We start from the raw sequence: 25,658 nt of genomic DNA on the forward strand, positions 1-25,658 counted from the left end.
CCTTGCCTGCTGCTTTTTTGCTTCCCTCCGCTCTCCCTGGGCAGCCCAAATGCCCTTTTTGCGTAACCGGGAGTTATTTTAAAATTAAAAATCCGGAAACGTGCTCTTGAAAAGAAACGTCGAATCCCCCAGCGAACCATTTAGCGCGTAACCGTAGGGAGGAAAAAAAAAATATTCATAATTAAAACCGGTTTTCCTTTCACTCTTTCTAGGTGAACTCACTGCAGAGCTGGGTGAGTCCTTTTGAAAAAAAAAAAAAAAATCAAATTTGTGCAAATATCTTGTTTCTATTTTGGGTTTTGGTAGGAGCAAGTCATGGCCTTTGCTTTAAGATTGAAGTCAAGTAGGGGGTGGGTTAATTTATATGAAATTAGAGGCAAAATGCAAATGACAATTACAATTCTCGGTACGGAATGGAAAAATATCAGATTTATCTCTAGATGATGAACGCACACAGTGAAGCGGGGAGTACTTAGGAATAATTTTTTTTTTTTCCCCCTTTTCTTTCTGTTTTCCTTTATTTAGGAGAACGCGATGCCAAAATTGGTACGTGTCTCCTTCCCGAATCCCATGGAACTCGGTGCGTGGAATCATGACTTTTATTTTCATTCTAATAATGATAATAATGAAAATCAGTATTTTTTTTTTTTTCCCTCTCTCTTAAGATGAACTCTCTGCAGAAGTCGGTGAGTGGTTTTTCTCTGCCTTCCAACAAAACAAATACACGCAGTTTATGGTCTATATTTTGGTATTATTTTTTATTTATATGAAGGAAAAAAATAGATTATAACAATTTTTTTTTTCTTCTCGTTTTCCTTTATTTAGAAAAACGTGATAGAAAAATTGGTGAGTATTGGACTTCTTCCCGAGACGTGAACTTCGGGTGTTCGTAAGATCCGTACAATCACCTTGGTGTCAATCGTAATGGAAATCCTTTTTTTTTTTTCTTTTCTTCTCTCTTTTCAGATGAACTCACCGCAGAGCTTGGTAAGTCCCTTTGATAGCAAGAAAAGCGAGATACACCATTTTTTTTTTTTTTTTAAATTTCTCACGCTTTTTTTCTGAGATACCCTTTGGGGAATTTGATGGAAACTTGGGCTAACGGGGATAAAGTAGAAAGATGCGCGCGTTATAATTGTTATTGTATATTTTATATATGACTGTATCACGGATTGCGCGCATCACGATTATATCATTATGTAAAATCTTTTATTGTGGATTGCACGCATCACAATTATATCATTATGTAACATCTATTATTGTGGATTGCGCGCATCACGATTATTATGTAAAATCTATTATTGTGGATTGCGCGCATCACGATTATTATGTAAAATCTATTATTGGGGATTGCGCGCATCACGATTATTATGTAAAATCTATTATTGGGGATTGCGCGCATCACGATTATTATGTAAAATCTATTATTGGGGATTGCGCGCATCACGATTATATCATTATGTAAAATCTATTATTGTGGATTGCACGCATCACAATTATATCATTATGTAAAATCCATTATTGGGGATTGCGCGCATCACAATCATTATGTAAAATCTATTATTGGGGATTGCGCGCATCACGATTATTATGTAAAATCTATTATTGGGGATTGCGCGTATCACAATTATATCATTATGTAAAATCTATTATTGTGGATTGCGCGCATCACGATTATTATGTAAAATCTATTATTGTGGATTGCACGCATCACGATTATATCATTAGGTAAAATCCATTATTGGGGATTGCGCGCATCACAATCATTATGTAAAATCTATTATTGTGGATTGCGCGCATCACGATTATTATGTAAAATCTATTATTGGGGATTGCGCGCATCACGATTATTATGTAAAATCTATTATTGGGGATTGCGCGTATCACAATTATATCATTATGTAAAATCTATTATTGTGGATTGCGCGCATCACGATTATTATGTAAAATCTATTATTGGGGATTGCACGCATCACGATTATATCATTAGGTAAAATCTATTATTGTGGATTGCGCGCGTCGCAGTTATATCATCATACAAAATCTATATTCTATAGAATGGTTGTGTAATTACAGATCACTATCCTGTATATAGGAAATTACGACGGCAGTTATAATAACGCAAACAATAATCGACGCCGGGCACAGAAACGTATTTTTGCTTTGGCAGCCAAGAAAAGTCTTAGAAAATGGCAGAAAAAGGGAGAGAAACGTGCCATAAGCCTTTCCGCCCTTTCTCTTCGCAGAGGAGTACAAAGCGAGAGCGCGTGAGTGTCCCCTTCCCGCGCCGCCCGGAGCGGCGAAAGACGCGTGAGGTTCCGGGGGGCGTTTTGGAGTGGGTGAGCTGGGAGCGTTCTTGGACGTGAGCATCGCAGGCATCGCCCGCAAAAGGTGAAAAACTTCGGTCGGGGCTTCCCGGCGCGCCCGCGCGCCGCCCTCCCGCTGCAAACCGCACGGACGGTGCCCTCTAATTGTAGCGGAAATTCCTGGCACCACCTGGGACGGCTCCTTTTTTCTGTGCGCTGCCTTCTGCCTGATGGTTTAAAGCACCTGTATTTGTGTTTTTCTGAGGTTTAATCGAAATGATAAGCCACGGTACAGGCGCAAGTTTCGATGACGTCTTATTTCACAACAGTTTGGGGGCGGGGAGCACCGTTTTGGGGGAGGGAAGGAAATAAAAAATTGGATGGAGGCATCTTTGGAATTAAAAAAAACCCTCATTAAAACTACTTTTTTTTTTTTTTTTCTTTTAAGGCAAATGCATTGAAAAGCACAGTAAGTGCATTTTTCTCCCTTCTACAAACACCCCTTTGGCTTTTGGATTGAAGTTTACATCACCGTTAATAATTTTTTTTTTATTATTTATTGTGCATTTTTAGGGAGACAGGAAGAAAAAATGGGTAAGTCGTTTAGAGAAAGATGAAGGAAAAAAAAAAAACCGCGTAAGTAATTTGGTTTGCTGAACGGCGTCGCGTATATGGCGTAGGGAAAGTTGCACATCAACCTACTGAGCCTTGAACTACAGGAAGACAAAACTATTCGATTTCCAAGATGACACCAGTCCCCGGGTGTGAAGGACAGGTTAAATAAGTTGAATTCTCTTTCTCACCCTCTTTTTTATTTTTTTCCCCTCTTCCACAGCAAACGTGACGCTAGACCCAGAGACAGCCCACCCCCGCCTCATCCTCTCCAAAGACCAGAAGAGCGTGAGATGGGAATACCTGCTCCGGGAGGCTCCCGACGGCCCCGAGCGGTTCAACGCCGATCCTTGCGTGCTGGGTTGCGAAGCCTTCACCTCCGGGAGACACTACTGGGTGGTGGATGTGGCAGAGGGACAGTACTGCGCCGTCGGCGTCAGCAAAGAGTCTCTGCAGAGGAAGCAACCCATCAGCTTCAACCCCGAGGAAGGGATTTGGGCGGTGCAGCAGTGGGGATTTAAGAACCGCGCCCTCACCTCCCCTCCAACCCTCCTTAACCTGCCGCGGGTCCCCAGAAAGATCCGGATCTCTCTAGACTACGAATGGGGAGAGGTGGCGTTTTTTGACGTCGAGAACAAAATACCCATCTTCACTTTTCCTCCGGCTTCCTTCGCCGGGGAGCGGATCCGGCCGTGGTTCTGGGTGGAGCTGGGCTCGCTCTCTCTGGTCCGATGACCCTTGGCGTTCCTCCTTGCACGGAGAGCTCGGCGCTGGCAGTGAGCGGGTGGCTTGAGGGGCAGGAGGAGTGGTGGAAGCACCTTACTCCATCCGGACACCAACAGCTAGGTGGTTAAGAGCAGCAGGATAGAAACCAGGATAGAAATGCTCTCGGGAAGAGCAGCGTCAAACCTCATTCTCCCCCATTCCCAATCGAGTGCTCCAACCGTCATCGTGCCAAGGAAAGGCAGCCCCTCCCGCATGTCCTCAACGTAAGGTGGCAGAAGGTCTGCCCAGCTTCAGCTCTTGGCCCAGCGTCTCACAGTTGCGGTTCCAGCGTGCAGGAACATCAAACGACGTGCGGAGAGGCGTAGGCTCCTCCTTCGGTTGATGGAAAGAGGTGGGCACCAGGCTAAGTCACTGTTCACGCTGCCGGCATCACCCGAGTGGGAGTCCAGGCTCCCGCCAGCGTTTTCTTCTCATCGGTTGGTGGTTGGCGTGTAGACTTCAACCATTTGAGCCACTTTTCTAGTAGGCAGAGGGAAATAAGCACTTCTGGTGGGCAACTCATCTCATCCAGACATGGACATCAGAATAGGACAGGCAAATCGTGCTTTCCGTGTGCCCCTCTCTCTTCGTCAACTGCTGAAGGACTCTCTTCATCAACTGCTGAAGAAGTCTACACTTGGAAAAGATGAAAGAACAGCTCTCCTTCACCTGACCTGCTTACAAATTCAGGCCCTTTGCCAGAGAAAGGACGTGGCAAACCCTCTGTGACCATCCTCAGAGCAGCAAAGGCACCTGGTCGATGCTGTCAGCGTCGTGCACCAACGTCTCCGCAGGTTTCCTTCCCAAATGCTCCAGCCACCGTGCTGCTTGTCAAGGCATTGCTCCTGTAATCCTTTATACCAGAGCTGGATGCGGCCGTGTCCTCTGGCAGGACTAAATTTCACCCAAATCTGGCCTGGGCGGATGATGTTATTCCAGCTGGGTTAGCCAGAGTCCATGAGTTTAGCTCAGCCTTTGGGAGAAGCGATAAGCCTGGATTCAAGCCCAAGCTGGCATGATAAAAATGGTGAAAATTGGGGTGCCAGCCATCCAGACCGTACGGATTAAAGGTTTGAAGAGGCTCACACCAGCATGGAGCTCTGCATCGTGTTGCCCTAAAGCTTCCAGTGAGGTACTGGGAGCTCTAGATTCACAGAAGGGGTCAAGCCAGTGCTTGAGATCAGCGTGGGGCCAGCCGTGGAAGGTGGGTGACTGGGGACATCGCTGAAGCCGCTAGAGGGGATGGACACGGTGGTCTTCACCTTTCACTACATCTCACTGCACTTTAATAGCACCAGTGAATTCCTCTTTAATCCCTGCTTGTTCTTAACCACCTGTAAAGCCTTAAATCTTGCCTTTTGCCCCACCATGGGATGGCCAACTGGTAGTTCCCATCTGACAATAAAACCACTTGAGACTCTCCAGAGCATTTGATTTCTTTTTCCAGCTGGCTCGATGTGGAACCCTCCTGGCCCTTTCAGATGATGCCTGCAGCCCCTCTGATCTCTCCTTGCAGTGTCTTGCCCTGTTTGCCCCCCATTTTTAGGAGGGTGTTTGAGGTGGATCCCATCATGTGATCCCATCAGGGAGGGATGCTGTCATCTCCCACCCATGAGCAACAGCCAGAGCATCTCCGGGTCTCGGCCCTGTGGTTTTGGGTTTTTCTTCCTGCGGTTCATCAGGCCAGAAACTTTCATTATTGCCCTGGCAGCCCACATTTGTGGTGGACCTAGTAGGCAGGAGAAGACCCAAGCAGGAGGAAGAGGGAGGAGAGGGACAGATCATTCGTGTCTGAGGACTTCAGGTGATAGCACATTAGCTAAGAAAGCTGCTTGCTGTAGCAGCTCAAAATACCATTCCTTCTGTCAGCAGACAGAAATTGGGGGGGGAATATATAATGATATATAATAATTAAAGAAAAAAAATCCTCTTTTCTAAGTAACTATCGATGTGGGAAATGCCACAGAGGAGAAACTGCCCTTCCTCCACGCTGGAAATCACCACCAGCGACTCTGAAGCATGTGTTTCTAAAGCTGGTTTTGCTATAATTAAAAAAAATCGCAATCAGGAAGGTGTTCCTGTGCTGCTTGTAACCCATGAAAGAGGCTGGACACAAGACGAAAAAGCTGCCCGGCTCTTTATTTAAAGCAGTTGGATGACCACTGTGTTATTTTTTGCCCTGGTGATGGCCGAGGTGGGTGGTGACCCCCAGGAGCTGGCTGTGCTCGGATGGTCCCTGCGTTGCATGGTGGCAGATGCCCCATCTTGCCCGATAGCCGAAGATATTTTATCCTATAGCTGCAAATGACAAAGTATTTTCAATCCGAGCTTTATCCTGGATTGAAAAATCCAAGTTGGGGACGCTGATTCGCAGAGGGACATAAATGAGACTGTCCCTGGCAGGGAGACGCCGGGCAGCGCATTCCTCTCCGTGTTTCCTTAAATAGGGCTGATATTTTCCCTCTGTCCTCCATGTGATCTGACCCTGCGCTCGAACAGCCCTGGGGTGGCTGGAGAGGAGCCCTGTGGACTAAATCACCCCACACTTAAAAAAAAAAAAAAGTCCGTAAAAACCTTGTGCTGCCGCCTAACAGGTAAGTGTCACTTTTTGGGACGGTCGGGGACATTCCGATGAAGGGAACTGGCGGCGTCCCGGCCACCCTGGCACTGCCGAGATGTTTTTCCAAGTGTAAAGATGAAGGGTTGTTAAATTTGGGGTTGCTGCGGTCTGTCCGTGTGGTGCAAGCTGTCAAGAGGGGGTTGCGTTGCTGAGCCTGCTTCGGGCACGCTTTCAGGCTCGGCATCTGCCGCGTAGATGAATTAAAATTGGTTCCAAATAAAAGGAAAGCAGCAGAAGAGGACATGAAAACTGCTTTCCACCACGGTTTCCGAGCAGATGTGCGCCACTGGAGGGTTTCTGCGCTGGCGAGCGCACCCTAAGGGTCCGGTCCTTGATGGGTGGGGAGCTGACGTGGGGGGACACCAGGTCGTGTACCAGCAAGGGAGCGGGTTAGAGCCTGAGCTTTGGGGACGAAATCCCAGTTCCCACCAGGTTGGGAAGGTTGGCTCCTTCTCCTTTGGCCATCCCGGGAGCAGAGATGCCAACTTGAGACGTCAACGCCCGTGGCGCAGACTCGCATGTAGGCGAGACAAACCTTGATGCCCATGAGGTGGAGGTTAAAGTCCAAGCCTTGCTAGAGGGCAACTCATTCCTTCCTAAAATGAACATCTAAAAGAGGTTAGAGCTCCTCTTCGCTCTTCCTCTGTCCGTGCGGAGACCTTTTACACGTTCGCTCCGCTGCAGGCAGCAAGGGGATGAGGAGCAGGAGGGGCTGGAGAAGCCGCTGCCATGGCCTCCGGTTCATCTAGAGCAAGAGGAGGAGGAGAAGAAAGCACCCACCACACCATCCTGCAGCATCGGCCGGATCCTGGGCGCCTGGGCTGCGACCCCCCGGGCTGCGGAGCCAGCACAGCCCGATCCTGGCCGGAGCGAGGAAGGCTTGGAGATGCCGAGGCAGTCGGCCACCGAAGCCGGCTCAGGAAAGGGAATTTCCAACCAAAACCGCATTTGGAGCATTTAGAGGAGAAGCTGAAGCTCTTGGGTCTGGAAGGAGGCGGGGAGGAGAAGGAGCGTCTCTGTTCCTGGCGCAAGAGGCCGTGCGCCTTCAAGGGTGGTGCGGAAGCACCTGGATCCCACCACGACGGACCGAGGGCTCACGGACGTCCCACTACAGCCTACGGAGAGGAATCTGCCCCAGAGGACAAGGTCAGGTCCATGACCAAGCTTGGGTTATTCCTTTTCTGAAATGTTTCTGGCCACCTTAGGGGATGCTGGAGTTCCTTTGAGCTTCTCGGGACCACAGGCTTCAAGCCAGCTGGAAGTTCTCTGTAACTGGTTTTTTCCACCAAGAAAATAAATAAATGGAAATAACTGGGGAGAGCTGGGGGAAAAAAATAAAAACCACATAAAAAAAAAAAACCAGACACCTCTCTTGCCTAAAAAGATAAAAATATTCACGTTCAGACTAAGCCCTTTGCCTTAAATCAGTCAACAAGTATTTTCTAATTTCATAGAATCATTATAGAATAAATTACAGAATAATTTATTTCATGTAAGAATGAAACTGGCTCCTCTGTTGTCCTCCCATCTCTTCTCCATCCTCGTGCCCGTGCTGCGATTTTTTTTTTTTTTTTTTTTTTTTTTTATCTCCGCAAATGGCAGGGGCAGTGTTTCCAAGCTTCCCATTCCTTCCCCACTTCCACCTAGATACCCTCCCAAACCCTTCTTCTTCCTCCAGGAGCAAATACACAGTGACCTGGAGAAGCTCAAGAAACAAAGGGAAGAGATTTTGGAATTGAAAATAAGCGGAGAGAGGCAATGCCAGGACTATTTGGTAAGTAGCTGTTGCCATCACCCGGACAAAAAGAGAGGTGTTGGACCGGTGTGGTCCACGGTGGTGTCTTTCCACGTCCTGCAGATGCAGACGGAGGTTGAGAGGCAGAAGATCGTGTCGGAATTTCGGCAGCTGCGCCGGTTTCTGAAGGACCAGGAGCTCGTCCTCCTGGCCCGGCTGGGAGAGCTGGACAGAGAGATGATGAGGAGGCAGGAGGAAGAGGAGACCAAGATGTCAGGGGAGATTTCGCTCCTCGACATCCTGATCTGTGAGATGGAGAAGATGCTCGAGCAACCTGCGAGCAGATTCCTGCAGGTCGGATGTTCTACCGGGCAAGACAGAAGAGGGTCCAGCGTCACCTTGGCTGGGGTCTCCCCCAATTTGGGGATGGGAGGCTGAAGCTTTTTTCTCTCTCCTTCTATTCCAGGATGCCCGAAGCACCGTGGACAGGTACGTGCTCTTCCACCACCCACGTCTCAACGGTGGGGGAAGGCTTGCAAGCAGCATCCCCCGGGTTTCTGGAGCACAGATGGAAATTTTTGGCAGTTCAGGCAGGGCTTGAAGTGAGGCTTGGAAAGGTCTGGAGACACGGAGGTGCCCCTGAACCCCAGCGTGGGGACACCATGAGAGAAAGCACCCCAAGACCAGAGGTCCTCTTGGCCATCAGGGCAACGGGGACCCAAGTGTCCTCCTGTACAGAGCTGCTTGGCATCTCCGAGCCTGAGACAGAGGGACGTTTTGGGGACAGACAGCTCATGCACCATCCCCAAATTGCCTGAGGTGCAGGGGGAGGAGGGATGGCCCTGGTATCTCATGCCATCACAAGTCCCATCTCTAAGGTTTGCATCCAGGTGGGAGGTGGGCAGCGCTCGGAGGATGATGGAGACCTTCTCGGACCTGGAGAGGAGGCTCCGTGCCGTTTCTCGGCAGAACGATGTCCTCAGAGAGACGCTGGGGAGATTTCAAGGTATGGTGGAGCATGACTGGGTTGATGGGGGGTTGTCCCCCCATTATGGGAGGGGGCAGCTCTGCCTGCTGCTGTTTTTCCTGTTTTCCCAGGAAAAGAAAAAAACAAACGACGGGGACAAGAGCGAGCAGAATTTCCGGGCAGAGAGCATGATGTCCAACCTTTGTTCTTCATTCCCTAGACATTTTGCCATCTGAGCTGGAGAAAGAGCAAGAACCATCTCTAGGAGGAGGTGGAAAAGGTGAGGCTCTTTGGAGGAGCAGCTGCAAGGGAGGGCTCCGGCTTCTAAAAAAAAATAATTTTTAGCCAAAATAGTCCTTAAAATGGCTGGGAAATGATGAGTTGAGCTCGCTTTGGGGTTCCTGGAGATACAAAGGAGCTCCGTCCAGTCCTCCGGCATGAGGCAAGGCTTTTCCGAGTGGGAAGACGTGGAGATGTCTCTGCTCCCATGCCCAGGGCAGAGGCAGACGCGTGATGCTGGGGGTCGTCCCAACCGGAGCAGGGATTTTTTTTGGGGGGTGGGGTGGGGGGATGTCCTCCTCCACCTCCTCTTTCTTCTCCATCCTCGGCAGCGTTCGTGACTCTGGACCCTGACACTGCCAACGCGCGGCTCCTCCTGTCCCGGGACCGGCGTGGGGCGCGATGGACGGACACGGGGCAGGATCTGCCCACCACCCCGCAGCGATTCGATGCCTCCTGCTGCGTCCTGGGCTGCCGGGGCTTCACCGCGGGGAGACACTGCTGGGAGGTGGAAGTGGCCGCAGGAAGGACCTGGGCGCTGGGGGTGGCCCGACGCTCCCTTCCAAGGAAGGGCTGGCTTGAGTTTCGGCCGGAGAAGGGGATCTGGGCGATAGGGCGGTGCGGGAATCGGTACCGCGCCTTCGCTTCCCCCGTCACCACCTTCCCCGCCACTGGGGAAGCTGGGAGGGTGCGGGTGACTCTGGACTACGGAGGCGGGCAAGTGGCGTTTTACCTCGCCGAGCGCGAGCCCCCCGTCTTCACGTTCCAAAAAGCCTCGTTCGGTGGGGAGAGCATCTTCCCTTTCTTCTGGGTGGGGAGAGGCTCCCACCTCCGCCTCTGCCCGTGAGCTTTCCCTCCCCTCACCCCGTCCAGCTTCGGGCTGTGTTTTCTGCTTGTTGGGCACCTCTTTTTCCTTCTTTTTTTTTTTTTTTTTAATGATGTTGCACAAGAATCTCTTCTAGCAGAATTTGCTCAAAAAAAAAAAAAAAAAAAAATTGCAATTTTCTTTCCTTGTTTAACGTCGTCCAGCAGCTCCTGGGGCTGTGGGAAGGGCCAAGCCCTGGGCTGCAGCTCTGGGCTGGCTCCAGGCAAGGAGCGGGATCACGTCCCCCCTCTTTTCCCCAAGGAAAAGCGGGGCTTTTCCCTGCTTCGTCCTTCACGGTGAGGATGCGCTGCGGCCCCTGCGAGCCAGCAAAGGGCCCTGGGGTGGGCATGCAGGGAGTTGCGCGTGCCCTGCCAGCCGCGGAGCAAGAAGAGGGGTGCAGGCATTTGCCCCCCAACTGGGGGGACGCGTAGGGCTGCAGGGCAGGTCCGGAGCAGCATCTTCCTCGGAGCCTTTCACCAGGGCGTAGCTACCCTTGGTGGGGGACGAGAGGGGACATTTTAAGTCGCTATTTAGCAATATTAGCCATTTAATTTCGCTGGTTTAATTTAGCTGTGCCTACGTGCCCCGTCGGTGTAAAGGCAAACGAGCGATCGCGTGCGTTAGGTGGATATAGAAATGGGCCAAGTGTCCCAGAATTAAATCCTTGGGAGGCATGGAGGAAAAGGAAACGTATTTTTGAAGCTACCCTTCAAGCCCGAGCCAGGGCCAGGTGTAACATCGGAGGCGTTCGTTCCCCGAGAGCCAGTGGGACACTGTACCATTGGTTTCTCCAGCCGTTGTTGAAGAGTTCGTGACTCACCCATCCTCTTTCATTTCCTTTTAGAGGTATTAAACTCAACTATTTGGGCCAGAAAAGCCAGGCAATTTTTAAGTTCTCGGTGTTCTTCCAAGAGAGAGATAAAAGTGTGCATGTATGTATACAACCACGTGTATATGTGCGTATACACACGTGTGACTTCAAAGGTTTTTGCAGGGAGACTCCGTAACTTTAGAAAAAAGCAACAACAGCAAAATAAAAACAGGATGTAAGAGGCTGCCCGGGGAAGCGGTGGAGTCCCCGTCCCTGGAGGTATTTAAAAGACATGTAGACGTGGTGGACTTGGTAGTGCTAGGTTGATGGTTGGCCTGATGATCTTAAAGGTCTTTTCCAACCTTAATGATTCCTGGTTTCTACTTTCATTAAAAAATAATCCAGCCACCAAGCCAGGAAAGTTGAAATTATTCCTCTCCCCTTAATTGGTTTAGTGGTGGACTTGGTAGTGTTGGGTGAACAGTTGGACTCAATGATCTTAAAGGTCTTTGCCAACCTTAATGATTCCTGGTTTTCACTTTCATTAAAAATAATCCAGCCCCCAAGGCAGGAAACATGAAATTATGATTCTCCCCTTAATTGGTTTAGTGGTGGACTGGGTAGTGTTGGGTTAACGGTTGGACCGATGATCTTAGAGTTCCTTTCCAACCTTAATGATTCCTGGTTTTTACTTTCATTAAAAAATACTCCAGCCACCGAGCCAGGAAACATGAAATCATGACTTTCCCCTTAATTGGTTTAGCGGTGGACTTGGTAGTGCTAGGTTAACGGTTGGACTGATGATCTTAGAGGTTTTTTCCAACCTTAGTGATTCCTAGCTTTTACTTTCATTAAAAATAAAACCGCCACCAAGCCAGGAAACATGGAATTATTCCTCTCCCCTTAATTGGTTTAGTGCTGGACTTGGTAGCGTTGGGTTAACGGTTGGACTGGGTGATCTTCAAAGTCTTTTCCAACCTCAACGATTCGATGATTCCAAGAGGGGACATTTTAAGACAATATTTAGCAACATTGGCGGCTGCTGCTGCTCCGGGCTTGCAGCGGAGCCGGGGGCGATGGGATGGGGTGCACCGGGCGGGAGGGGGGGTACGGGAAGGGGCGGGGGACGCACAGGAAGGGGTTGGGGCTGCGGGAACCGAGAACAAAGCGAAGCCCGGGCAGCCCCGATGCTCCGAGCCGGTACCGATGCTCCGAGCCGCTCCCGGTGCTGCCGTCGCCGGGCAGGTAACAGCCTAAGGATGCCCCGGGGCTGGCTACGGGACCCCCCCACTGCACCCACCCGGGGGGCTCTTCTACCCCCCCCCCCCGTCCCCCCTGCTCCTCCCGCACCCCCCCCCAGGGCTGGCTACGGGCTCCCCAGAACCCCTCGGGGTAGAGATGGGCTCACCCCAGTCCCCCTCCCCAGGGTCCTCCCGGGACCCTCCCTGAAAGCGGGGTGACACCCCCGGTACCCACCCCCTGCTATGGGTACAGCCCCTTGGACCCCCCCTGCACCCCTTCTGTTGGGTATGGACCCCCCCCCCGCACCCCTTCTATTGGGTATGGACCCCCTCCGCACCCCTTCTATTGGGTAGGGGCTCCCCCGCACCCCTTCTATTGGTATGGACCCCCCCTGCACCCCTTCTATTGGGTATGGATCCCCCCCTGCACCCCTTCTGTTGGGTATGGACCCCCCCACACCCCTTCTATTGGGTAGGGGCTCCCCCTGCACCCCTTCTATTGGGTATGGACCCCCTCCGCACCCCTTCTATTGGGTATGGATACCCCCCCCTGCACCCCTTCTGTTGGGTAGGGGCTCCCCCCACACCCCTTCTGTTGGGTATGGACCCCCCCTGCACCCCTTCTATTGGGTAGGGGCTCCCCCTGCACCCCTTCTATTGGTATGGACCCCCCCTGCACCCCTTCTGTTGGGTATGGACCCCCCCTGCACCCCTTCTGTTGGGTATGGACACCCCCCCTGCACCCCTTCTGTTGGGTAGGGGCTCCCCCTGCATGAGAATGGGACCCTGGGGACAGCTCTGAGGTCCCCAAGGTGACAGGGCACAGTTGGGATGTCCCGTCACTTGAAGCCGCCCCCCCCCCCGACACCTCATCTTGTCCCCTTCTCCTCCACTCCCTACAAGCTCCTCAAATGTTGCGTCCAGTTTGGGGCCCCTCACTACAAGGAGGAGGCTGTAGGAAGGTGGGTGTTGGGCTCTTCTTCGAAGTAGTCGGTGATAGGATGAGAGGAAATGGGCTCAAGCTGCGCCAGGGGAGGTTTAGATTGGATATTAGGAAAAATTTCTTCACGGAAAGGGTGGTCAAGCACTGGAACAGGCTGCCCAGAGAGGTGGGGGAGTCCCCATCCCTGGAGGGGTTCAAAAAACGGGCAGAGGTGGCACTTGGGGACATGGTTTAGTGGGCATGGGGGTGTTGGGGTGATGGTTGGGCTGATGATCTTGGAGATCCTTTCCAACCTTAATGATTCCTAGTTTTTACTTTCATTAAAACATAATCCAGTCCCCAAGGCAAGAAACATGAAATTGCTACTCTCCCCTTAATTGGTTTGGTGGTGGACTGGGTAGTGTTGGGTCAATGGTTGGACTTTCTTCTTTTTCTCCTTTTTCATTTCCTAGGACTGACGGGCTGTTGCGTTTTACTCTGGAATAGACAAACATCGTGAAACACCAAAATAAAAAAAACAACCCTGGAGATGGACACGCTGGAACTGACTCAGGTGGACAATTCATCAGGGTCTGGTTGGGGGTTTGCCCATTCCTTCAGCGACAATGGTCGTACAGAGGAAAATCAGCCCTTTTTTGGGAAAAACACTTATTTACGGGTGCCAAACCTCGCCTTGCACCGTGCCCCAGCAAGGTGCAGCCCTGGGAAAAGCCACCTTCACCGCCTCCCATCCGGGCGGGCATGGGGAGGTTGATGGTTTCCCTTTGGTGTTTTGTCTTTGGGTTCTCCTTGGAGGTTTAGTTGCAGGTCCGTGAATCTCAGTCTTTTCCTGGGAGGTCCTTGTTTTTCTTCCCTAATGCCCCACGCTCTCCTCGGTTGCTTGGAATGGGCTCGAACATCTCTGCTTCTTCATCCCGGGACCAATGGGGTTTTTTTTTATTCTTCTCCCTCTTGAATGGTGGGGCTGTTGGCTCCAGCCCCGGGTTCTGAAGGTCTCTTGCTGCTGCTGCAGGAGCCCGTGACCTTCGAGGAGGTGGCCGTGTATTTCACCAAGGAGCAATGGGCTCTGCTGGACCCGGCGCAGAGGACTCTTTACGTGGACGTCATGCTGGAGAACTACGAGACCGTGACGTCTCTGGGTAAGGAGTCCTGTCCCTTCCAGTGCTGGAGCCAAGAGCTCCTGAAGCTTTGGCTCACAGCCTTTATGTTGCAGGGGCTCTAAATTTTCGGATGGTTTGAGCTCTGCAGCACTCGGGAGCGAGACGGACCATCTCCCTGACGCTCCTCCTGGGAGGCAGAGTGAGGAGGAACATTGAGCAAAAGCCCTTTTTTCTTCCCTTCTGTGTAATTTTCCAGTAGATGGAAATATCTGTCTTCCCCGTAGCGATCTTCTCCCTTTTCCTAGACTAGCTCCGTCCCAACGATTGGTTTTGGGCCAACGTTTGATGTTTGGCCTCTGTGGGGCTTGGGTGGAGGACGCACATGCAGCCGGTGGTCTGGATGACCATCTGGATGACCATGGTGGTCTGCACTACCATCCTTCCCACCCTGTGTCCCTCAGGAAGTTCGAATTTCTTTAACTTTGCAAATACTCTACAATTCTCAAGTCCCTCGTTCCGATAGCTCCTGGTTTCATCTTCTGGAACAGGTTTTCCCACAGCCAAGCCAGACTTGCTCGCCCAGCTGCAAGAGCGAGGAGAGCGCTGGGGCCCCAATCTTCAAGAAACAGAGAAAAAAGCAGCCCTGAGCAGCAGAGCAGGTGAGGATGGGGTGCTTGTGCTCGTGACCACCGACACCGGCGCCCGCTGTTATATCCTATCAAACCCACACCGGGATTTTAGCCAAAGCGTGATGGAATCTGCTAGGAGATATCTACAGGACATACAGCTCCACTCATCCTGGCTGGAAATCGGAATAAATTTCCTCTCCGTTGATTTCCCCTTCTTCCATCCATGGGGAACCAACGGAAGCAGAGCTGCTGCACCCCCAGCCAATTTTCCTGCCTGCTTAATCAGCTTTTTCTACCCCGTCCCCTTGATATTATTTCTACCCGGCCTGAGAAATAACCCGTCTGGCTTCTCTCTGTGTCACAACAGGGGTAAGACAGAAAATCGACAGCGGGATGGTTTGCGGAGGAGGCGATGCCGGCCTCGGCGAAACCCCAGCCCAGGAGGAACCTGCGGAAAGGCAGCGTGGACGCGAGGGCGGCCAGAGCAGGGACTTAATTACGCCCCCGAGGGACGACGCGGGAGAGAAACCTTTCAAGTGCCTCGAGTGCAGGAGAAGCTTCACGCGGAGCTCGGACCTCATTGTCCACCAGCGAACGCACACGGGGGAAAAGCCCTACCAGTGCCCCGAGTGCGGGAGATGCTTCAACAGGAGCTCCAGCCTCGTGACGCACCAGAGGATGCACACGGGCGAGAAAATGTACGCGTGCCCCGAGTGCGGGAAAAGCTTCACCCGCAGCTCGACGTTGACCGCCCACCAGAGAACCCACACGGGAGAAAAACCCTACCAGTGCTGCGAGTGCGGGAAGCGCTTCAGCAAAAGGTCGAACCTCATCAAACACCAGCGGCAACACACCGGGGAGAGACCGTATCGGTGCCCCCACTGCGGGAAAAGCTTCATCCAGAGCTCGGATCTCATCGTCCACCAACGCACCCATACCGGGGAAAAACCCTACCAGTGCCCGGAGTGCGGGAAGTGCTTCAGCGTGCGATCCAAGCTGATTCAACACCAGCGCGTGCACACCGGGGAGAAGCCGTACGTGTGCGGCGAGTGCGGGAAGAGCTTTGGGCAGAGCTCGCACCTTTCCGTGCACCAGAAGACTCACAGAGGAGAGAAATCGGTGCTCCAGGTGTGGAAGGTCATTCAGTGCGAGATCCTGCCTTGCTAAATATCGGAAGGCGCGCGCGGGACGCGGCTACGTGGAGCGCCTGAGAGCACGGGCTGCGCGTTCACGCGTGCGCTTGGAGAACAGCTCCTAGGTGCGCCTGCGCCTACGAAAGCTCGGCAAATCGTTCGGCGGAAACGGAACTCCGCCAAAAAGGAGGTGGTCTGCGTGCAAGCGGGACTATTGAATATTTCAGAGGGCGGGTCAAGGAGGAAGCGCGGTCGCGCGTAGGGCGGCTGGGCTGGCGGAGCGCGGCGGGCTTCGCACAGCCGGCGTCAATGGAAACGGGGCCGGTTTGTCCCCTAGGAAAACCAGCTTTGTGGTGGTCCCTCGTCACGTTCCTCGCGCCGCTGGCCCAGTTGGCGCGTCTCCTCCCGCGCCTGAAACCCCTCCGAGCGACGCCGGGAGGGCCCCAGGTTTTGGGTGGAGGAGCCAAACGCGGGGAAACAGAACAAGAAGCCGCAACCCGCAGCCCGTGCGTGGCTTGGGGGCCGCAGAGGTGGAACAAGCCGTGCGTTTCCCGCTGTTTTGCTGCAGGAAGCCTCGGGCAGGCAGCACCCTCGCCGCCGGCTGAGGCGCAGCGTGATGCCAGGAGCAAACGGCGCAGGCGGGCTCTCGTTCCATCAGAAACGTCTCGGAAAGAGCTTTCCAGCGGCGTCCAAACGAGGATAACGAAGGGAGGGGACCTCCCTTAGCAGATGTAGCCCCAGCGTCTTCCCAGGCTGGGGAGGGGAAGAGCCGTCCCAGTCTGTCCGGATGCTGGGAGCTGCGGTGCGAGGGTTAGAGGAGGAGAGGGCGGGAGGACGGCCACGCTGTCCGAGGACAAGAACAAAGACCGCAGGGACCGTCTGGCGTTTGCACCACGTGGCTGATTGTTATTTTCCTCTGTATTCCCCCTCCAAAAAATTCCCAGAAGGTCATTTCCTCCGGTAAAGATCTCTGCTTTTTTTTTTTACGGGTCTCTGTTGGCCCCTTGCATCCCTGAACATCTCGAGATGTTGCGCGATGATGAACGTGATGAACATCTCTACCGCGCAGCAAGGCGGGAAGGATTTTCACGGCGAGACCACGGCTGGGCGCTGGGGCCATTTTGGGGCTCTGTGGCGCGGCGAGCCCCGTGGGTGCTCAGAGCAGGGCTACCAGGCTCCACGCACGCCTACACGCACCCCAAAGCCCCATCTAGCCCAAATTATTCCCTCATCCTGTCCACAGGGACTTCGGGATGACTTCTACACGCTTTTAATCTCACGGGGTCCCCCACCTCCCGCAGCGGGGGCACGTGCGGTGCTGGCGTGCCTCCGGCAGCCATCACGCGAAGAAGAGGAGCCAAGGCTTCACGTAGGGGAGCTCGGTGAGTCCGAGCTGTGCGGGACCCGCCCGGCGCATCACGTCGACCCAGCCGTAGCGTGGGGCCCAGAAGCTGGCTGACCGCCGGCCTCCCTTTTGCGTTCAAAAAACGGGCAGATGTGGCACTTTGGGATGTGGTTTAGCGGGCATGGTGGCGTTGGGTTGACGGTTGCACTCGATGATCTCAGAGCTCCTTTCCAACCTTAACGATTCCTAGTTTTTACTTTCATTAAAAAATAATCCAGCCCCCAAGCCAGGAAACATGAAATTATTGCTCTACCCTTAATTGGTTTAGTGGTGGACTTGGTAGTGTTGTGTTAATGGTTGGACTGGGTGATCTTCAAGGTCTTTTCCAACCTTAATGATTCCTAGTTTTTACTTTCATTAAAAAATAATCCAGCCACTAAGCCAGGAAAGTTGAAATTATTCCTCTCCCCTTAATTGGTTTAGTGATAGACTGGGTAGTGTTGGGTTAACGGTTGGACTCAATGATCTTAAAGGTCTTTGCCAACCTTAATGATTCCTGGTTTTTACTTTCATTAAAAATAATCCAGCCCCCAAGGCAGGAAACATGAAATTATGATTCTCCCCTTAATTGGTTTAGTGGTGGACTTGGTAGTGTTGGGTTAACGGTTGGACTGATGATCTTAGAGATCCTTTCCAACCTTAATGATTCCTGGTTTTTACTTTCATTAAAAAATAATCCAGCCACTAAGCCAGGAAAGTTGAAATTATTCCTCTCCCCTTAACTGGTTTAGTGGTGGGCTTGGTAGCGTTGGGTTAACGGTTGGACTGGGTGATCTTAGAGCTCCTTTCCAACCTTAATGATTCCTGGTTTTTACTTTCATTAAAAATAATCCAGCCACCAGGCCAGGAAACATGAAATTATTCCTCTCCCCTTAACTGGTTTAGTGGTGGGCTTGGTAGCGTTGGGTTAACGGTTGGACTGGATGCTCTTCAAGGTCTTTTCCAACCTTAATGATTCCTGGTTTTCACTTTCATTAAAAATAATCCAGCCACCAAGGCAGGAAACATGAAATTATGATTCTCCCCTTAATTGGTTTAGTGCTGGACTTGGTAGCGTTGGGTTAACGGTTGGACTCGATGATCTTCAAGGTCTTTCCCAACCTCAACGATTCGATGATTCCTTAGGCGGTCACTTCTCTCCTCGCCCGAGGAGCGGGTGGGAAGAAACAGCGAAGGACACAACCCCCCCCCCGCACCGAGCCGCTCGCAGCCACCAAATCCCTTCCGGAGAATATTAACGAGAGGAAAAAAAAAATTATTAAAAAAAAAAAAAAAAAAAAAGACTCGAATCCCATCCGGGGTTGCTGGTGGCCTCCTCCCCCGCTGCCCCCCAGTTTCAGGTCCCGTCCCCACCACCCCACTTTGTTTTTTTCCTTTTTTCCGCGCGGATCTCCCGGGCTGTCGCGACAGGGGCTGCGCTGGGGGCCGGCGGCGGGGCCGGTGCGCAGGAAGGGGCGGGAGCAGCGCGGAGGAGCGGGGGCGCTGCGGGAGGGGGCGGGCAGAGCCCGGGAGGCCGCGGAAGGGGGAGGGGAGCGGTACCGGGGACGGTACCGGGGGAGCAGCACCGGGAGCGGTACCGGGAGCGGCACCGGGAGCAGCACCGGGAGCGGCACCGGGGGAGCAGCACCGGGAGCGGTACCGGGGACGGTACCGGGGGAGCAGCACCGGGAGCGGTACTGGGGGAGCGGCACCGGGAGCAGAACCGGGGGAGCAGCACCGGGAGCGGCACCGGGAGCGGTACCGGGAGCAGAACCGGGGGAGCAGCACCGGGAGCGGTACCGGGAGCGGTACTGGGGGAGCAGCACCGGGAGTGGTACCGGGAGCAGAACCGGGGGAGCAGCACCGGGAGCGGCACCGGGAGCGGTACCGGGGGAGCAGCACCGGGAGCGGTACCGGGAGCAGCACCGGGAGCGGTACCGGGGGAGCAGCACCGGGAGCGGTACCGGGGGAGCAGCACCGGGAGCGGTACCGGGAGCAGCACCGGGAGCGGCACCGGGAGCGGCACCGGGAGCAGCACCGGGAGCGGTACCGGGGGAGCAGCACCGGGAGCGGTACCGGGAGCGGTACTGGGGGAGCAGCACCGGGAGTGGTACCGGGAGCAGAACCGGGGGAGCAGCACCGGGAGCGGTACCGGGAGCGGCACCGGGAGCGGTACTGGGGGAGCAGCACCGGGAGTGGTACCGGGAGCAGAACCGGGGGAGCAGCACCGGGAGCAGTACCGGGAGCGGCACCGGGAGCGGTACTGGGGGAGCGGCACCGGGAGCGGTACTGGGGGAGCAGCACCGGGAGCGGTACCGGGAGCAGAACCGGGGGAGCAGCACCGGGAGCGGTACCGGGGGAGCAGGACCGGGGGAGCAGCACCGGGAGTGGCTGGGGGGATGCGGAGGGACATCTGGGGAGGGTACCGGGAGCAGGACCGGGAGTGGCTGGGAGCAGCACCGGGGACGGTGCCGGGGGAGCAGAACCGGGGGGAGCGGCACCGGGGACGGTACCGGGAGCAGCCGGGGGGATACGGAGGGACGACACCGGGGACGGTACCGGGGGAGGAGCACCGGGAGTGGCCGAGGGAGCAGCACCGGGGACGGTACCGGGGGTGGCCGGGGGGATGCGGAGGGACGGCTGGGGAGGGTACCAGGAGCAGGACCGGGGGAGCAGCACTGGGGACGGTACTGGTACTGGGAGCAGGACCGGGAGTGGCTGGGAGCAGGACCGGGGGGATGCGGAGGGACGGCACCGGGGATGGTACCAGGGGAGCAGCACCGGGAGCAGCACTGGGAGCAGCTGGGGGGATACAGAGGCCAGGGACGGTACCGGGAGCAGCACCGGGGGTGGCCGGGGGAGCAGCACCGGGGACGGTACTGGGAGCAGCACCGGGGGTGGCTGGGGGGATGCAGAGGGATGGCACCGGGGATGGTACCAAGGGAGCAGCACTGGGAGCCGAACTGGGAGCCGAACTGGGAGCAGCTGGGGGGATACAGAGGCCAGGGACGGTACCGGGAGCAGCACCGGGGGTGGCCGGGGGAGCAGCACCGGGGACGGTACCGGGAGCAGCACCGGGAGCAGTCGTGGGGATGCGGAGGAACGGCCGGGGGCAACACCGGGGTCGGCACCGGGGACGGGCGGGTGGGAGCAGCCCCGGGGGGCGGTGGGGACATCACCGGGGGTCAGTACCGGGCGCCCCGGGGAGCTCTGCCCGCCAAGCCTGGGTGCAAGGCCGAGGCTCGGTGGGCGCCGGCCGCCAGCGCGGCGGGGGGATCTGTGCTGATTTCAGCCCTTGGAGCAGGGGTCCCCTTCCCGAGGACGCCTTGGATGGAGCGTGCTGAAGAGCTGCCGGACCCCCGTCCCCAACGGGGGGAAGAAGGGGAGACCCCGGGAGACCCCCGCGCAGGTGAGGAGCTCGTCCCCGCGGAAGGACCGCCCGCGCGCCCGCGCTTTCGCCCTCCCTCAAGGATCGGGGCTTGAGGGCGAGGAGGTGGCCCTGCTCGTGCTTTTATTCGCCATCCCGGCTCGTGCTTTTATTCGCCATCACGGTTTGTGCTTTTATTTGCCGTCCCCCGGCTCGTGCTTTTATTTGCCGTCCCCCGGCTCGTGCTTTTATTTGCCGTCCCCCGGCTCGTGCTTTTATTTGCCGTCCCCCGGCTCGTGCTTTTATTCGCCGTCCCCGCTCGTGCTTTTATTCGCCGTCCCCCGGCTCGTGCTTTTATTCGCCGTCCCCGCTCGTGCTTTTATTCGCCGTCCCCCGGCTCGTGCTTTTATTCGCCGTCCCCCGGCGCGACGCGGTTTCCCTTCGAGAAGTAAGACGCCGCTCTTGTTTGCAACCCGCCGCAGGATGCGCCGCCAGAAGAGCGAAGGAAGAGCCCAACCTGACGCGAGAAAGCGCTGAGCGAGGGGGAGGGCACGGAGTCGCAGCGGTGAAACGGGAAGGAGCCGTTTTGGAGAGCCCCCGGTGGGAGGCAGCTCCCGAGAGCGAGACGGGGCCGGGAAGGGATGAACTCATCCCCCACGGAGGAAACCAAAAGGTCCTCAAAGAATCCAAAGCCCAGTGCAGAATAGCTGCCGGGGAAAAGAAGTACACGTGCAACGAGTGCGGAAGAAGCTTTGGCCAGAGCTCCAACCTGATCGTGCATCAGCGGATCCACACCGGGGAGAAACCATATAAATGCCACGAATGCGGGAAGTGCTTCAGGCAGAGCTCAAACCTCATCGTCCACCAAAAGACTCATGCGGGCGAAAAGCTCTACAAGTGCCCCAAGTGCCAGAAGTGCTTCCCGGACAGGTCACTGCTCATCAGGCACAAGAGGGTCCACGTCGGGGAAAAACCTTTTAAATGCCCGCAGTGCGGGAAAAGCTTCATTCACCGCTCGAGGCTTCTCGTCCATGAGAAGGCGCACGCGGGAGAACACCTCTGCCAGTGTCCCGAGTGCGGGAAACGCTTCAGGGACAAATCCAAGTTCCTCCAGCACCAGCGGCGGCACGTGGGAGAGCGGCGTTACAAGTGCTACGAGTGCGGGGAGGAGTTTGGGCAGAGCTCGGAGCTCAACCTCCACCAGAGGGTCCACGTGGAGGAGAAGCTCTACCAGTGCTCGACGTGCGAGAAGTGCTTCAAGGACAGGTCCACCCTCATCCGGCACGAGACGGTGCACACGGGAGAGAAGCCCTACAAATGCTTGGAGTGCGGGAAGAGGTTCACCCGCAGCTCGGACATCATCGTCCACCGGCGGACGCACACGGGGGAGAAACCCTTCCAGTGTCCCGAGTGCGGGAAGAGCTTCAGCCACCGCTCGAATCTTTTCCGACATCAGAGGATGCACACGGGGGAGAAGCCGTATAGGTGCGAAGAGTGCGGGAAGCGATTCGGGCAAAGCTCGGAGCTTATCGTCCACCAGCGGACCCACACCGGGGAGAAGCCCTACCACTGCTCCGAGTGCGAGAAGTTCTTCAGGGGGAGGTCGACGCTCTTCAGGCACGAGAGGCTGCACACGGGGATCAAACCCTACGCGTGCAGCGAGTGCGGGAAAAGCTTCGGGCAGAGCGGCGACCTCATCGCCCACCAGCGCTTCCATACGGGCGAGAAGCCCTACCAGTGCTCCCAGTGCGGGAAGTTCTTCAGCAACAGATCCAGCCTCGTCCGGCACCAGCGGCTGCACGCGGGCGAGAAGCCCTACAAGTGCCACGAGTGCGGGAAGAGCTTCGGGCAGAGCTCGGACCTCATCGCCCACCAGCGGACCCACACCGGGGAGAAGCCCTACCCCTGCCCGGTCTGCGGGAAGAGCTTCAGCAGGAGATCCAACCTCATCGTGCATCAGAGGGTGCACGCAGGGCTTCGCGAGTGCCAGAAATGCGGGAGAAGCTTCCAACCCAACTCGCGTTTTGGTCTGACGGTGGGGAAGGGCTCGCTCCGGTGCCCCCAGTGTGCAGAGGGTTTCAAGGAGGGGTCAAACCCCGTCGAACAGCAGCGATAACGCCGGGGAGAAACGGCTTCGTAAGTGCCCGGAGCGGGGACAGAGTTTTTGGGAAGAGTTGAGACGTCGTACATGAAAGAGGGGGGAAAAAAAAAAACCAAACAGCGCTTCTCCTAGGTAAAATTCTTCATTTTTAAAGACTGCAAAAGTGGAAAAAAAAAAAAAAAAACAGCCCATGCAAATGATCTAAAGTAGGCTGATCGGTAAATAATACACTTTTTTTTTTTTTTTGACTAATTATTTCCTTTTATTACTGAGTTTGCTCAAAGGGCTCGATGTGTTGGTCCACGATCCGCTCGCTCCATCACTCCCCAATCAAACCAGCTGCTGCTTCAGGCTGTCCGTCATCCCATCGTCTGTCTTTAAGGCCCTTCCTTAAATCCCTTGGCGTTTTCCAGGCTGGGTACCCATCAGCACCCCAAAGACGCTGTAGAAATCCGTCTTCCCCTGCACGTCCTTTCCTCCCCCTTGTCTGTATGCAACCTCAATAAAAAAAAAAGGTCCTCTGCTCCTAAGGAAGATCATGTTCTCCTCGTATTTTTCTGCTACCTAAATATATTACATTTTTATTTGCTCCTGTGTGGCAGGGAGAAGTTACTGCTGTTAAAAAGCCAAGAGGAGAAAATTGCGAAGAGCTTCGTAAAGATGTCGGCGAGCAGGGGACGGGAGCTGACTGTTTATAGCCTAAGAGAAAACAGGGAGCTCTTGGTGAAACCATGATTGCCGTGTCCGAGGATTTAGCCCGGGGCCGGTCCTCCTCCCTTCCAGCTCTGCATCCTGGAGGAAAGCAAATTTGGGGGAAACCACACTTTCCCAACAGGTTTTTGGAGAGTTTGGGTTGGTTTTTTGGGTTGGTTTTTTTTTTTTTTTTAGGGAGTAGGGTGGGTTTTTCTTGTTCCTGAGCTGGCATTGAGTTTGGAAGCCGCTCCGATTTGGTTAGCGGAGCCGAAACAAGCCTCGGTGCAAGAAACTCCAACTGAAGCCTGACCACGAAGGGGGAAACTGGTCTCTTTGGCCAGATGCTTTCTGCCTCGGTGTCCAGAAGAACCAACATCTGCTTGGCGCTGCTGTGCGACACAGGCTCACGGGGACGACGACGACGACCTGCACGTCCCTTACCGGGGCTTCCAGGACCTAGCGCGAGGGAAGGTCCGCAGCCATCGGGGTGCTCCAGGTATTTCACGAAGAGCTCGGCTCCTTGGCTTCGTCTTCCTCTTCCCTTTACCTCCTCTTTGTGCAGTGGGACCTCCCACCCCTTCCCTTTTATCTCCTTAGCCCCCCCTTGCCTCCGAAGACTTAACAGCTGCCCGTGGTGGCCACCACAGCAAAGATCTGCGGGAACGCCACGGAAATGGTGTCACCTCTGCTTGCCGGGGTGGTTCTTTCCACCTTTGACTTCGACGTAGCCCTCCTACAACTTCCTGACCTTCAATCGGCACTCGTCTCCGACGCCTTTAGGCCCCCGATGGTCCCCTGGGGTAGTCAATATATCCTTGAGAGCCAAAACCGAGCGTCTGAGCCAAAATTGTGGTACCACGGTGCTGCTTTTAGATAAAAAAAAAAAAAAAGGTGGCTGTTCAGTTCCTCCCAGTTGGGTTGGAGTTGCGTCAATAACGTCCCGGTGGCGAGGGCGATGTCACGCAGCGTTTCTGAACGTGCGTGAGCGGATAGATGGTCCAGAAAAGGCTTATCTAGGATTTGGATAGAGAAGTGAGAATATCATTATTGCTTCTGGGCCAAATTCAGGTTTGGGGCTACTTTTATTTGTCACTGTAGCTACCCTGGACCGTAAAGGGGTCTCTGGCAAGACCGGGCACCTTCCCAGTAGGGATGGGACCATCCCATCTAGCGATGGGTCACCTAGCCCGAAGCAAGAGGACGGGCAGCTCCAACCACAGCCCTCATAGATGTAGACGAGCTACCGTAACGGCAAGCGCATCAGCAGTGCCACACCAACAGAGTCACGCTGAGGCCACAGACGTCCCCATCACGCGTAGAGTGAGCAAAGGGATGTCACCGTGTAATCTAACGCTTGGACTGGATGATCTTAAAGGTCTTTTCCAACCTAAACGATTCCATGATTCTATGGTCTACGTTTTTGTGTCAACGGCCTCCATCCTGCAGACCTTGGGTGGCCTCCGGAGGACCAGGACGGAGGATCGTTGGACCAACGTAACGTACCCCGGACGTCAGCTGCACGGTTTTACAGAGCGTGATGGGATCTTAACCCCCAGGAGGAGAATTCTTTCTGAGGGATGCATGGGTCGTCCGGCCAACGCATGCGACCCCCCGCTTCCCCGAAGACAGCCACTGTGTGACTGGTGTTGGTCGACAGCGGCTGAACATGAGCCAGCAGTGTGCCCAGGTGGCCAAGAAGGCCAGCAGCATCCTGGCTTGTGTCAGGAATAGTGTGGCCAGCAGGAGCAGGGAGGTGATTGTGCCCCTGTGCTCGGCGCTGGTGAGGCCGCACCTGGAATGCTGTGTCCAGTTTTGGGCCCCTCAGCACAAGAAGGACATTGGGGTGCTGGGGCGTGTCCAGAGAAGGGCAGCGGAGCTGGGGCAGGGTCTGGAGCACAGGGCTGGTGGGGAGCGGCTGAGGGAGCTGGGGGTGTTCAGCCTGGAGAAGAGGAGGCTGAGGGGAGACCTCATCGCTCTCTACAACTCCCTGACAGGAGGGGGCAGGGAGGGGGTGTTGGGCTCTTCTCCCAAGGAACAGCGATAGGACGAGAGGAAATGGGCTCAAGCTGCGCCAGGGGAGGGTTAGGTTGGAAATTAGGAAAAATTT

At 54.7% G+C, this 25,658-nt stretch overlaps 4 protein-coding genes across 4 annotated transcripts in view; 3 read left to right on the forward strand and 1 right to left on the reverse strand.

The window, feature by feature from the left end:
* Window positions 1-5,068, forward strand: part of LOC142596211 (uncharacterized) — a 26,683-nt gene extending 21,615 nt beyond the window's left edge. The window contains 9 exon segments of the mRNA XM_075725289.1: window positions 213-233; window positions 526-546; window positions 666-686; window positions 826-846; window positions 967-987; window positions 2,247-2,267; window positions 2,755-2,775; window positions 2,880-2,900; window positions 3,142-5,068. Of these exon segments, the coding sequence (XP_075581404.1) occupies window positions 213-233; window positions 526-546; window positions 666-686; window positions 826-846; window positions 967-987; window positions 2,247-2,267; window positions 2,755-2,775; window positions 2,880-2,900; window positions 3,142-3,653 (680 nt within the window). The 3' untranslated portion in view covers window positions 3,654-5,068.
* LOC104027533 (uncharacterized) overlaps window positions 1-25,658 on the reverse strand; it is a 347,867-nt gene that overhangs the window by 156,339 nt on the left and 165,870 nt on the right.
* On the forward strand, window positions 7,033-10,131 carry LOC104035139 (E3 ubiquitin-protein ligase TRIM7-like). The gene is made up of 7 exons (XM_075725333.1): window positions 7,033-7,449; window positions 7,982-8,077; window positions 8,162-8,392; window positions 8,505-8,527; window positions 8,929-9,044; window positions 9,226-9,285; window positions 9,617-10,131. Exons 1-7 carry the CDS (start codon window positions 7,033-7,035, stop codon window positions 10,129-10,131), a joined length of 1,458 nt encoding a protein of 485 aa, XP_075581448.1.
* On the forward strand, window positions 13,674-22,873 carry LOC104030784 (uncharacterized). Its single transcript, XM_075725290.1, has 6 exons — window positions 13,674-13,755; window positions 14,137-14,283; window positions 14,793-14,903; window positions 15,241-15,959; window positions 22,019-22,335; window positions 22,417-22,873. Exons 1-6 carry the CDS (start codon window positions 13,674-13,676, stop codon window positions 22,871-22,873), a joined length of 1,833 nt encoding a protein of 610 aa, XP_075581405.1.

Source organism: Pelecanus crispus, chromosome 29 (assembly GCF_030463565.1).
Source record: "Pelecanus crispus isolate bPelCri1 chromosome 29, bPelCri1.pri, whole genome shotgun sequence".
In the NCBI taxonomy this organism is placed as follows: Eukaryota; Metazoa; Chordata; class Aves; order Pelecaniformes; family Pelecanidae; genus Pelecanus; species Pelecanus crispus.